At 24.5% G+C, this 15559-nt stretch overlaps 1 protein-coding gene across 1 annotated transcript; it reads right to left on the bottom strand.

Moving 5' to 3' along the window:
- Nucleotides 1-348: 348 nt before the first annotated feature.
- On the bottom strand, nucleotides 349-6423 carry LOC110651941 (protein NUCLEAR FUSION DEFECTIVE 4). The gene is made up of 3 exons (XM_021807418.2): nucleotides 5990-6423; nucleotides 1093-2006; nucleotides 349-1006 (listed from the first exon to the last, which is right to left on the bottom strand). The coding sequence occupies exons 1-3, from the start codon at nucleotides 6296-6298 to the stop codon at nucleotides 538-540; spliced, it is 1692 nt and encodes a 563-aa protein (XP_021663110.2). The 5' UTR covers nucleotides 6299-6423; the 3' UTR covers nucleotides 349-537.
- Nucleotides 6424-15559: the final 9136 nt, after the last annotated feature.

Here is a 15559-nt window from a genome sequence, read left to right as displayed (position 1 = left end):
CCGACTCTAAATTTTTGAGATAAAATCTTAGCCGAGTTGAGTTGAGTTTATCTAAAATAATATCATTTAACCTCTAATTACAATACCAATTAGAGTCTTAGCTATATTAAAGAGTAAACTCTCATTGAAATAAACTAATTGTTGATTAATAAGTTTTAACGTGATGATATTAGAGTCGTCTCTCATGTGAAATATTAAGTTTAAATCCCAATTACCAACCCAATTGTACCAAAAAAAAATAAGCTGATTATTGGATTTAAAATCTTCATAATCTTTTAAATTGCCAATGTTAAAGAAATGGATTGAATCATGGACTACAATTAAGATATAATCATTTATTATTAGATCTGAATTAAAATCAAAAGTATTGATTCCTCTGTAATGATTTCAAAATCTTTAGCATCATTACAACATCGAAATATATAGCTATACAAGCTTTTTCCTCCATGCAATAATCTAACCCTAAATTACTAGGCATCCTTTGTCAATTGAATTCCATCAAATCTATGATCTCTCTCCATAAAAATTCAAATGTTCTTAATACAGCTGTGTAATCCTATTCCGTTCAAACTGATCATAGGCATGCCTTGTCCTTAAGAATAACAGCAAGCTAGAACCTAACCCCAATACTGAAAGGCACCCCCACCACACAAAGGTTAAGAAATAGCATTTCCTCCCCATGCAAATCATAGAATCAGTAATGATGCCTAGGCCACTACTCCTTGCATTAGAATCATACACGATAGCAGCAAGAAATCCATAAACAAGTGACCCTATTGGAATGTTGGTAATAAGTATGTTATGGTTCACACCTATGCTGTTCGGTCCGAATAGCTCAGATGTTATCGAAACAGCTGCAGCGAATATGAACCCAGAACTCAATCCAACTAATGCAGTACCTATCTTCAATGCCAGTGGACTGCCTGATATAGCAAGAAAGAAGAAAGCAATTGGAGTTGGCACAAGAGCAATGGTTAGCCATGCAGTCCTTGCAAAGTACATCTTCCTGCAAAATTACGATGGAATTATTGTTATAGTCATTTATTCTTTGTATAAAATTTACGCCTCAGGAGACTTGGTATGATTACTTACACCCGTAAATAGTCCGGTGCAGCAGACAGCAATCGACCAAAAAAGGAAAAGGCTGAATACAAAGTGAGAAGAGTTGTAGTGTTCATGCTTTGTCCCAGTGATTGTGCTATTTGGCCTAGGTTGTTGCTGTACACAAGGCCAATTGTGCCTCCACAAAAATATGCAGTGTAATATAGCCAAAAATCCAACCTTCGTATCAGCAAACATGCTGGATGCTCTTCCCCAAGCATTGCCAGTCTATCTTTCCCAACCATTGTCTCACAGCACCCTTCTTTTTGGCTTGAGCTTTTCTGTCTTGCAACCCCATTGATGATTCCATCCCCATTCTCGTGATTACTCATCTCATGGGTAAGGAGCTCTTTATGAAGCTCAAGATCATCAACGTCCACAAGAATGAAGCCAGAGCCTTGAAGGCGGAAACTAGAATGAATGTTACGGTGAAACCAGTCTCTAGCATAAACAACACCAGGGATACACAATGGGAACATGAGAAGGAAAATTGCTCCAGCTAAGAATAGAGAAGCTCTTGTTGAATTAGATGTGTTTGAACTGAAGAGAAGGAGATAGATTCCTGTGAGGATGGCTAAGAAATTCAATATGAGAAATATGAGGGAATCACGGCGAACTCCATCAGGAGAGAGAGGATCTAAAGATGGTTGGCGAAGAATTGGGAGCAATGCTACAATGGAAGTGATAAGGGGAACAACGGCATTTAAAAGAAGATATATATCATCTGATGATGAATCTATTGCATTGCCAGCAAGAGTGTATAACGCTGCACTAACACCATTGAAGCCTACAGTAAGGGATAAAGCTAGGGATCTGCTAGCTGGGAAGTTTTGAATACAGAGGACAAAACATACAGTGTTGAACCAGCAGATGCTACATCCAGCCAGCAAACAAAGGAGAAACACCTGCCATGTTTTTCAGAATAACATGTATGTATTTATGGTCAAGGCCGCAAAAGAAATTAAAATTTAGGAAAATATAAACATTTTTGCATAATATTGCTTTTAAAATTTTATCCTATATCTATCCAGAACATGTTATTTATAGATAGACAGTAATTGGTGTAGCCTAAACATATACATAATGTTCACATTTTAGTATTAACAGATTTGCATAAATTTTTATCTCATCATTCAGGGCACGCTTGGTTTAGAAGTTTTTGTTAGCAATTGGCGGTTGAAGAGTGAAAAATATATAGCTACAAATTCCAGCCTTCAATGTTTTAATTATAATTTTGAATCATTAACTGTTGCATTTTAAAACACTGCTCTAATCACCATGCTTGGCAAACCCCCCAGACCAACTGTTGGGAGCGTGAATGCCAAAAGCTCATCTAAGCAGTCACTTAAATCGAAAGTGGAGATGCTTTCAATTGTACTTGTTAGTGAAATCGTTTCTATTTGTGCTTATTATGGTACAGATTCATATTAAATTTATAGTGCTGCTTTCTAGGGTATATCCATTATCCTCTGTGAAATTGGCAAGAAAAGGTTTCAAATTTATCAACAGAAGTCATTTTAAACAAGTAGAATAAAATATTAATTTTGATAAAACAAAATCATCATTTTCTGGGAATGCAGCTTTATTAACTAAATTAATTTTGATTTTTAGAGAAAGAAGATGACTTCAACTTGAAAGAAAAAGAGCAGAAAGAATCAAGAAACACATAGAAGCTAACTCATCTCTCACATGAAGCTACTAAATGTTGATTTATTAGGCAAGCTACCCTTAGACAACTGGAAAAACAAAGGGCCTAAAATATATAAATGCAGCAAAATTGTCTGCATTTATTGCTAATCCATGGAAAAAAGTTGAAAATCATCATTGCAGAAAGATCTTGAATTGATGGCCTTCAGTTCATGATCTAGGAATCCCAACTAGCATTCACATCATGACCCACCATAATAATAAAATCTCATCGATGTATTGATGGTCTTGTATAGAATTTTTAGATTACATATGTCCTCAAAATCAGGGTTATTGATATTTTGGCTTAAACAAAGATCAAAGTCAATAAAATTTAGAATTGAAAAAGAAAAATAAATGGTGTTAAGGTAGTATGCCAACTTTTTAACCCCTGAACTCTCATAGTATAATACAAATAAACCAGGGAACTAGTAGCCAAATCGCTATTCTGTACGCTTGAAATTATTGATGTATCACGGAATGAAGTAAGAGAATCAGAGAAAAGATGACAGAAACAAATTAGAAGGATTTGAAAGAGGAAGGTGCTTTGCACATCACAAGTTTGGAAATATGTGAATGTGGTCACCATATTTGTAATGGGCTATCAGCAGTATGTGGTAGAAAAATTATGGCACGTTAGGACACCAAGTGAGTGCAGGGAAGTTTCTCTTCCCAGGTTGGAAGAAACTTTTTGATGATAATATGTATAAATTATAATTTGTCCATATTTGCCACTTGGGAGTTCATTGATTTGTCCATTCTAACTTTCTAAGGAACAGACTTTAACCAAGTACGAGATGTTGGTGGGAGAGAATCACTCAACAATCAACAGCAGCTATTGAAAAAAAAAAGGTTAATAAATTAAATTAAAGTAAAAATTAAAAATCAAAATAAAGACAAAATAACAACTAAGTCTTAATCTCAAACCAGTTGAGATTGACCATAAAAATTCTTTTTCACCATTCAACTTTATTTGAAATTAATTCCGCATCAATATTCAAAAATAAAAATAAAGAAAGAAAGAAATTTGTGTATTTATAATTTTGCAGCCATTGGTTTTTATATCAAAGGATAAAGCATGCATTTTCACTTGGTTTTCATAATAGTTTTTTTGTTCGCAAATCATATCATCAGTTGTATAAATAATTTAATTATATAAAATATTTATTTATACATTTATACAGAAAAAAAAATATATCAACTATACTAACTAATAATTCAATAATATAAAATAAAAAAATTATTTGATAAAAAAGAAGTTACTTATAATAAATAAGTCATCTATCAATGAGTTTAATTAAGTGATATTAAAAAACTTCTAAATTTGTGAAGTCTTAAGTTAAAAAATGGAAATCAAATGAATAAGTAAATAAACCATCTTACTAAAATCAAAGAATTTTTCTTTTTAAGTAATAACCATTCAATTAAATATTTACAACTAAAATCATGCACGCTTTATACATACTTTAATTAATTTTATATATATTTTAATATAAATATTTAATTTAATAATTATTAAACTCATTATCATGTGAATTCAAATTTATATTAAATATATATTATTTTTATTTAGATTGAGATATTTTCAAGTTAAATTTTGTCTTTGAGATTAAATTCTCTTTCCATCGCATCAATTTAATATATTTAAAATAAATAATAATTTTACTCAAATTAAAGGAAAGCCCATTGGATGCACCGACAACAAGCATGGAGGGAGGGGAAAAAAATAAATAAAAAAGACAAAGAAATTAAGAGGATAATGAAACATGGAAGTCACGAATTTTGTCTTACCATATGAGTCTCATTTTCTGTCATTTTCTTTCCTCCCAAACAAAGCTTTAAAACACAATTTTTTTTAACAAAAAAAAAAAAAAAAAAAAAAAACACATTTTGTTACCAAATTTGAGTAAATCTGGAAACTCGTTCAGGATAAGAAGGCCAAAAATGGCAGCTGCTTTGCAGATATAAATTGAAGGCTAATTGGATAAAAAATACTAAACATTTTCATCAATTTACAATTTTATCCTAACTTTTCAATTTTAGTTTTAGTATACTAACATTTGACATCAGGTGCAATTGTATTCAATTTTTAAAATTAAATTTATAATTGAACATAAAAGGCAAATATTTGTAATAATTTACAATTATATCCAAACGTTCCAATTTTAGATCATAAATTTAAACATATGAGATTATAGTCAAAGCCTAAAATTGATTCATAAAAATTTAAATTTTATCTACCAAACTTATAATTATGATAACCAAATGCTTTAAACTATAAATTTTATTACCCAAATCTATGGGAATCCATTTATATATATTTTAAATGAGTTTATTTTATTCTTTTGATTGATGTGGTCATAATTTTTGAAGTAATCAATCAGTTTAATTATCAAAATGTAAAATCTTTTTATAGTATTTTGTTACTATAAGTGAAAGTTTAGGGCTTTTTATTATCATAATTATAAATTTGGTGAATAAAATTTAAATTTCTCTAATTCAATTTTAGATTTTGACTGTAATTGTACTTATCTTAGAGGTTGGGATTAATTTTATTCAAAATTGAAAGATTTAGCTATAATTATAAATTATTGTAAATATTTGACTTTTACATCTAATTAAAATTTGATTTTAAAAATTGAATATAATTACACCCATATCAAATATTAGGACAAAAAATTAAAATTAAAATATTAAAATAAAATTATAAATTGACGAAAATGTTTAGTGCTTTTTATTCAATTACCCTGTATTAAAAATTTATGGTGTGGCTGTATAGAGCGTACTGCTCACTCGACTGGTAGCAAGTGGTTATAGAATTTTCAGAATCATTAGATTGGACCCACAAAGAGTCCCAAGTCATAAAAAATTATTTTTGATGACCAAAGATTTAACGAGAACCTTCAACTCAAAACGAGACTCTCAACCACCAATTTTGTATTTCAATAAAAAAAAAATTAAAAAATTGAAGAGATTCATACTCAAGTCTCACTCTTTAATTCCTTTATAAGGAAATAATTAATTTTTTATTTAATTTAAAACTTGTTTAATTCAATAATTATAATTAATTATTTACAATTAATATTAACATTAAATGTTAATGACTAATTATTAAAAAGCCTAATCTGTAATCACTAAACTCAGATGATATCTTTCCCCAAAGATATGCTTTTGATGGAAGGAAGTAAAAGAAAGAGCATACCAGGATATAAGGCAAAGCGATGACGTTTGTAATGACAAGCCACTGAAAACCATAGCCAATGAATCCCATAAAAGCAGCCATGAAAAGAACTATCCATAATGGAAAATGCATCAAAGCCAATCCTGAAGACCATCCAAACACCTTCCCAAGATCAGAAGCAACTGCCAAGTAATTCAATTGCACCTGAGATATCCCCAGCACCGATTTCAACTCTGATGAGTACGCAGAGAAATCGAAATTCGTCCCTGTAAATGCTTGAATCCATATAGTCGCCACCAGAATCATCCATTTCCTCGACTGCCCAGCCATTTTTTAGTATTGACAGATTTCAGAAACTGCTGATGCAGTTGCTGCTTCCTTCGTCAGAGTCGGAGGCTCTGCTTCTGCGTTTTCGAATTTGCTTCGTTCTCTGTCTCTACGTGTCTTCATTTATATCGCCAATTTTTGCTTTATATATATATATATATATATTAATTTTATGATTTTTTTTGCTGTCATTTTCTTATTATTTTAGCTTCTGGCTTTTCAATGGGCTCTGTTCTCTGTTTTTTCTCATTTTCTTTTTTTAATAAATTTTCATATTTATATCCAAATGAATTATAGAAAAATACTATTAAAAAAAAAAGAAGAATCACATATTTAATTTTTTGATATAAATTTTTAAATTTTTCAAAAAGTTCTTAAATTTCAGAATAAGATTTTGCAACTAAGCAAATCCAATAGTTTATTAATGTTATCAATTAATTAAAGGAATTTATTCTCTGGATCTCCAAGGACACCATACATGTGATTCTCAAATTATTAGATTCCTTAATTTATGAGACAATTACTCCCCTTTTATTTCTTTATTTGGTTAATTTTGCTTTTAACTTTATTGTCAATTATATTTACAAACGTGACTTACACGTGCTTTGATTTATTATTATATATTTAAAATATTCGGAGATTAATAGCTATAATTTTATAAATTTAAGAATTAAATAATTTTATTTTTATAAACTTAAGATGTATGACAAAATGCAATAAAAAATAAGGTAACAAATAATTTTTTAAGTAAATATTAGAGGTCAACTATGCATTCACTTAATTTAATCTTATTATTGAAATTACAATTAAAAATATTTATTAAAGATATTAATGAGATGATATATTAAAAATGATTTTGAAGTTAAATTTAATATATTTTAATAATAAAATCTTAAAATAATTAAAAAAAATTTTAAACTATTTTTTCAATAATATTTAAAATTGTACTTTTCAAAAATATTTTATTGAGCTCTAATCTTAACCTAAATAGGATTTTTATATTATTTTAATGATTAATTACAAATCTTTGAGATTTTTCTCAAAATAAACTTTTTTTGTCATTATTATATTTTAAAATGTTAATCTTTAATTATATGCCATTGATAATAAAAAAAAAAAAGTAGTTGTAAAATTTTGAAAGATTAAAGTGTTTTATATATATGTTCCAAATTAAAAGATTAAAATTATTTATTAACGAGTGTTTAATATTAGTGATTTAGTATTTTTATCCTTTAAGTGACATTGAGTCTTTGATTCTCGTTGATGAAGAAAATACCTGTAGAATATTAAAAAATATTAAAATTATCCAATTACTTTTTATACTTTTATAAAAAGAATAAAAGTTTATAATTTTATAATTATAATAAAGTGTAAGTGTTCATAATTATAATCACTAATTTTGAAAAGAGCATATATAATAGAAAATTTCAGGATATTTTTGTAATTATAAATATCTTAGAAAATAGAATAAAAAATATACAATAATAATATTGAAAAGATAAAATATTAATTCTTACAAAGAATTTGATTTTGAATTATTGATTATGGATTTTATTTTTTTTATTACCTCATTTGTATATATATATATATATATATATATTTGGTTATATTTTCTTTTTTACTTTATATGGTTTTTACAATCATATTTTAAATTAATTTACTATTATTGTTGAATAATAATTAAAAAAAAAGCTAAATGATTAAAAAAATCTAAAACCTTTATAAGTATTTCCAATTTTAGCAAATTCTTTTAATTTATCAATTTATTCCCAAACTTTCATATTAGTTTTAATTTTCATAATTAACTTAATTAGATGATTTAATTGATAAAAATAATTTAAATATTTTTTAATATTATTAATATTAGTCAATCATTTTAATTTTTTTATCATTTTAGTAATTATTCTCAAATAAATTAAATAAAAGTATTATTTAATGAAATACTTATTTTATTGGATGTTACAATTAGATTTGTTTTTGTTATATTATTTATTAATATTTTATGTTTAAATAATTGAATTTTTTTCATTTGTTATAATTTGTTAAAATTAAAAAAAATATTAAAATTATTGAACAAATTAATAAAATTAAATAGATTAGCTAAAACAGGCAATTTATAAATGAAAAAATTTGAATAATTTGGCAATTGATGGGTTTAATTGCTTCTAATTAATCTATTGTTAAAATTGAAAACAATAAGAAAAGTTTGTGATTAAATTGATAAAATTAAAATATTTAGTTAAAATTGATAATTGACATAAAGGTTTTGATTTTTTTATCATTTAGTCTTGAAAAATATCTCATTAAATAGATGAGTAGAATAATATAAAAATTAATTTAAGACTAAATTTAATAATTTTTAATCATAAAAATTTTAAATTAAACAATTAACTTTTTAAATTATTTTTCTACAATATTTAAAATTATATTTTTCAAAAAATAATATTTAAAATACTTTTTTCAATAATTTATTATGGAATAATAACTATAAATATCTTATTAAATATATTAACAGAATAATATAAAAATCTAAATTTAATATATTTTAATCATAAAAATTTTAAATTAAACAATTAACTCTGTAAATTATTTTTCCATAACATTTCAAATTATATTTTTATTAAAATTAATATTCAAAATAGTTATTGTAACAATAATATAATTTTTTTAAAAATATTTTTTCAACAATTTTTAATTAAAATTTAAATGTAAAATTTCATAATCTATATATAACTATCATAAATTTTAGCAACTTTCAGATATTTAATATGAAATTCATGTCAATGTTTTTATCATTTTAATTATATATTTTTAACTAATTTAATTTAAATTTTACAATAAAAATTTAATATGAATTTTATTAAATTTATTTTGATATGAAAACACATTTATATTATATTCAATCAACTTATGGAAACAACTTCCTCAACATTGTTTTAAAAAATGCTCCAAACTCAAATTGCCACGCGGCAGTTGATTCAACAAAACGTGAAATAAACTGCCGTTTTACAACTAATTTTTAAAAAATAATTACAATTAAATTATTATGAAAATTTTATTATATTGTTTTTTTAATATTAATTACTAAACTTTTATTAAATTATAATTAATTATATAATTGAATATATCAAAGTGGCCAAATAATTCACACTTAAAAATTAAAGCGTATGATACTCATTGCCTATAAAAAGTGTAAACATATCTTCCTCCTTTATTTTTCTTATTCTCTAAAAACTTATTGCCCTTTCCTTTTTCTTCTTTTTCTCTTTTTTTTTTTTTTTTTTTTTTACTTCTTCTCTTTTAATTTTTTTTAATTGCCACCATTGAGAGATCTTACTGGTAGGGGACGAATTTTCTTGTGGAGATTTTTTTTTTTTATTTTAATTTATTATTATATGATATAAATTTATTTATTAAAAAATAAATTATATTATTTCTGTCCCGCATATTATCAGAGTCGATATAGGTTAAATTGAATTTGGAAACAGTTACCATTAGGGCTGAGCAGAATTCGGTTCAAATTAAAAAATCGAATCGAATCGAATTAATTTAGTTCAATGATTCGATTTTAAAATTCAATCGGTTCGGTTCGATTTTACATTATAAAAATTTCGGTTATTTCGGTTCCGTTCGGTTTTGAAGAGAAAAAAATCAGTTAAACCGAACCGAACTGAATAGTAATTTATATAGTCAAATCAAACTTAATCGAACCGAATCGATTTTTGAATTGATTTATTTTTATGGAAAATTTATGAATTATATTTAATTTTATATATATTAATTGTTTAATTTCATTGATTAATGGTTATTAGGTTCAAACCAAAGTTAAAATTAGACCAAATAACTTGAAAATCAAGTCTAAATTAAAAAATTAATAAAAAATCAAACCGATCGGTTTAAACCTAACCAAACCGAAATAGAGCGGTTTGGTTCGATTCGATTTTTCACCAATTTTGATTCGGTTCAGTTTCTAAAATTTACGATTCAATTTTTATAATTTAATTCGATTCAGTTCTATTTGATTCGGTTTGAACCGAATGTTCACCCCTAGTTACCATCTTATTTTAGGACTTACTCATTAATATGGAAGACAAGTGTATAAATTAAATAGAATTAATATTATTTGTAATAAATAATAAAAAAATTTATTACAATTCATGAACAATTATAAAATGTAACTCATAAATATCTTATTAGCTACTTTAATTTTATATATATAATACAAAGTTTTAAAATAATTAAACAAATTTTCTATTTATTTTTTTAAAATATTTAAAATTATATTTTTCAAAAAGTATTTTATTGACCTCTAACCTTAACCTAATTAAATAGGATCTTTATATTATTTTAATGATTTTGTTTCAAATCCTCGAGATTTTTATCAAAATAGACTTTGTCATTGTTATATTTTAAAATGTTAATATTTAATTATATGTCATTGATAAAAAAAAAACAAATAGTTGTAAAATTATGAAAGGTTGAAGTGTTTTATATGTTACAAATTAAAATATTAAAGTCCATTTGCGTTTCATACTTTTATAAACATAATAAAAGTTCAGAATTTTATAATAAAGTGCAAGGATAATTACTATTTAATACTTATATTTTAATAAAATTAATTATTTAATTCATATATTTTAAAAAATATACTATTTAATTTTTATAATCTAATATTATATTTCATTTTTCTATATTTTCTTAATAATTTTAGTTATAAATACATTAAATTACTTTATAATTTTTAATTATAAGTGTACTATTATATTATATATGCTTAATTTATATTTTATAGTTAAATATTATATAATTAATAAATAGTTAAAATGTATAGTATATAATATATTTATACTATTATATTATATAATATACTTAATTTTAAATTCTATATGTATCTTATAGTTAAAGATTATATAATTTAAAAATAATTAAAAATTATATTATATAATATATTATATATTAATAATATACTTTAAAATTTAAATGCTAATTAAGTATGAAATTTTATGAAAATAATTATATGAAATTATTTTAAGAACTGAAAACTGAACCATACTAAATTGAAAAATTATACCGAAATAAAATATATAAAAAAAATTAAACTAAAACTATATCGAAATTTTGATTACATTTTCATTTTTAAGCAAACTATATCATCTCAAAGCTTAAATGATAATTAACTTTTTATAAAAATAATTGTATGAAATTATTTTAATAACTGAGAATCGAACAACATTAAATTGAAAAATCATACCAAACTAAAATTTTAACAACGAAATCAAAATTTTGATTCTTAAATAGACTTAAACCAAAACTGTATACCTTCGTTGCAATAATAATAATAATAATAACAATAATAATAATAATAATAAGAGAAAGCGTAACCTTGGCTGTCAATCCGGAGTGTAGGGTTTTTTTTTTTTTTTTTTTTTTTTTTTTGTCATCAAATGTTGCATCTCAACCGTTAACTAATCATCCCTTGGACTCCCACAATAACCTAAAAGTCAGGGAAACTAGATAGCGAACTATAAAACTCCAAGTCAAACAGTGAGCTCGAATATGAAATTTTTTTCAAATCTACGTCGTCATTAAACACAAAGTTAGTGAATCATTTGCCAATCAGGAGTGTAGTTGAACATGGAAAATTTTGGGTTCGGACCTTTCGTGGTCAATGTTCCATTCTAAATCTGAATTTAATAAACTCCTTATTTTTCAAAATAATTTTTATTAACATTTAAATTTTTATTTTTATATAAAACAATTTTATAGTAGATTCACTCAACTTATTTATGATTGGTAGGAGTAGAAACAGCTTGGGTCAAGCCTACAAACTAGAAAATGCCCCAAACTAATAGGAGAATAATTATTAAAAAAAAAAAGACTTCCATGTTGAATTATTTTGAACTTACGAAATAATTTAGCATTAAAGTGGAATTTTAATTGATTACAAAAATATGGTATTATTGAAAATTTTTATGATAAAAAAATAAATTTATAATTTTAAAATCGAGCAGATTTATAATTATTAATATATAGTATTAAATAATAAAATAATTAATTATTTTAAAAAACGAACTGTAATTTTAGATAAAAAAAATGAGAATATTTTTATGAAAGCAAGATGGTATGATCTATTAAAATAGTGTTAGTTTATATATATATATATATATAATTTGTTCTGACTGATATTAAACTCTAAATTTTATAATTTTAGAGATAATTTTAATACTTATGTTAAAATAAAATAGAAAGATAACTAAAATGCTTTTTAACTATTCTAAATATATAAATGATTTAGAATATATATTTTTAAATAAAATATTAATTTATAAAGAATTACTCGTTACAGTAATTAAAAACACAATTTATTAAACTTGATAATTTGTATTTGTTAATTATGTATGGAACAAAGAGATAATTTTATTAATTATGTATGGGCAATTTTAGAATAAAAATAAGTGAAATTATGCTTACCCCACTAATTAGTGTGGCTTAAAAAATGTAGCAAATCTCATGGTTTTTAAACCATAAAAAAAATCATAGAATACCATGACCATAACTTGGCATTCTTCCCAAACACAACTGAGAGCTATACTTTGTATTAATAAACCATGGCTTATTATGATCCAAACAGGAGATAAATAGAAATATATTAAAAAAATAATAAATTAACTAGTAATTGTAAAATAAAGTAAACTATAATTAAAAATAAATGAAAGGAAATGTGAACATATCTTATGGGAATAACTAATATCATTAACTAAAAATTCATCAACACAAATTTGAATGTGGACTTTCAAAATTGCCATGCGGTCAAATGCCTTTTTCTGGTGTAGTTTATTCAACATCATGTGAAATTAAAATTGTCATTTTACAACTATTTATTTTTATAATTTTGTCTAATATTATTTAAATTTGAGAACTCACAGCTTTTGAAATTATTCTAATATCACTTTAAAAATATAAAAAAAATGAAAATCTTATTATATTGTATTTTGAATATCAATTATTAAATTCAATAATTTAATATACCAAGTAGCCAAATATCTCACATTGCTCAGATTCCTCGATTATGAACATGCTGTGATTGGTACCTGTATAACCACTCTCCATGTTGGAAGTATGGTTTTTACTTTCTTCTCCAACTACAGCATGTCTTTTCATTAGAGCCTGTTGAAGTTGCCATCAGCAGGCTTGTGATATCTTCCAAATCTTCTTAAGAATTAAACTCTTTGAATTGTCTACTTACATGACCACAAATTTATCGCTTTCCGTAGAGTTCTTCAAGTAAAATAACACCCAAGGGTATGTGGAGCAAATATCTCACATCGCTTGAATACCTGACGCCAACCTAGTTTATATATTAACTGAGCACTTCTAACTCATAAGTCGGCTTTTGGGTTAGGCCCAAAGGTTTAAGAGTTCTTATTTAGAAGAAATTCTGACTATGACTAAAACAGAAAATTATGAGGAATGGAGCATCTGGATGGAACTGAGTCTGGTTCTATTTATGTTATTCGAGGACATTGGATGGATTTTGAAAATGGAACAGATGGTTTTTGGCAAATCCAACTATCTAGCATATCACTCATAAAGCACTGTTGATCACACATTTTTTCAAGAGTGGCTAGCGTCATTTGATGAATTTCTCCCAAGGTTATTTAGGTCATGTCTTTGTGATGTTGTAATAGTTCCAGCTCTTCTCCTATATAAAGAGAGCTTTGGTTTCATTTATAGCAATAATAACCAAGTAATGACATTCTAGATTCCTCTAACGAATGAGACAGATTCCTCATCAGGAACTGATTCTGAATAGGATGTGGCAGATATTACAAACCTGCTGATGACAACTTCAATAGGTTCTAATGATATTTTATCTGTGAAAAAAAATGACATTTCTCCAAAGAATGCCCTCCGAAGCCCAAACAAGCGAAGTGTAAACCCATCTTGCTTTTTTCTTTTTTTTTTTAATTATTATTTAATCCTTATAAAACTAATTATTTGATTTTTCTATTTAAAAAATATATTATTTAGTTATCTATTTTTAGTATATCAGTTTTTTTTTTCACTTGTCAATGAATTTTAGTCCACTGAAACTATTATTTAATCTCTCTATTTTAGTGAAACTAATTAATTTATTTTTATATTTTAGAAAATATATTTCTATATGAAAAATATAAATTTTGTTGTGTCGAAACTAAATCTGAATTTATATTTTTTTAAATTGTTTAAGTATTTTCATTTAATTCTTTCAGCACAATTTTTATATGTTATTGATCAAGTATTACTTTATTTAAATATCTAACTAATCAATGCAATAATTAAAAAAAATTGATTCCCAATAAAAAAACACAAAAAATAATACTCAGGGAATTGAATGAAAATATACATGAAAAATTAAAAAAAATTTTAGATTTATTATTCATGCAACAAAATTTCTATTTTTCAAATAGAAATATATTTTTCAAAATATATAGGCTAACTAATTAATTTAACTAAAAAGATAATTAAATAATAGTATTTTTTAAAATATAGATGCCAACTAATTAGTTTTATTAAAATATAACTAAATAATAAGTTGACTAGTATTGACTAAATGATATTTTTTTTCAAATAAGTGAATTAAATAATTAATTTCATTAAAATATAAAAACTAATACTCCATTTATTTCACAAAAAATAACTTATATATAGAAAATATTTTTCATGAAAAATATTTTTCATTATTTGATTATAATATTAAATTAATGGTATGTATTTATTTTACATATATAAATATTATTCACATTTTAATAAAATTATCAAAATTTAAAAAATAAAAAATAACTTTATTTTTTAAAATAAAAAATTATTTTTCTTAAAAATAATTTATATTTTTTATCTAAAAATATTTTTCACTAATTAATTTTTTTAATACCTCAAATACTAAAAAATATAAAAAAAATATTTTTTATAAAATAAATAGAGCCTAAATAATAATATTTTTATCACAAATTAAAAATTTGTTAAAACTTTTACCGTATGAAACTAAAATTTAAAATTTTGTAATAATTTTTTAAATAAAAAATATATTAATAATTATAAAATACAATGGCCAACAGAAACACAGGAAATATTATCCGTATGCGACTGAACGAGTGGTGCGATTCCGTTAGGCTGCGCCGCTTTGAATAATAATAATAATGTAAACAAATAGATGTCAAGCTCATGCACTTCCAAAGAAACAAATTTGTCTAAAAAAGCACTCACAATAATTGACTGTCGCCG

The sequence above is a fragment of the Hevea brasiliensis genome, chromosome 18 (assembly GCF_030052815.1).
Source record: "Hevea brasiliensis isolate MT/VB/25A 57/8 chromosome 18, ASM3005281v1, whole genome shotgun sequence".
NCBI lineage: Eukaryota > Viridiplantae > Streptophyta > Magnoliopsida > Malpighiales > Euphorbiaceae > Hevea > Hevea brasiliensis.
Note: the sequence above shows the minus strand (reverse complement) of the source record. Positions and strands in the feature narration are given on the sequence as shown.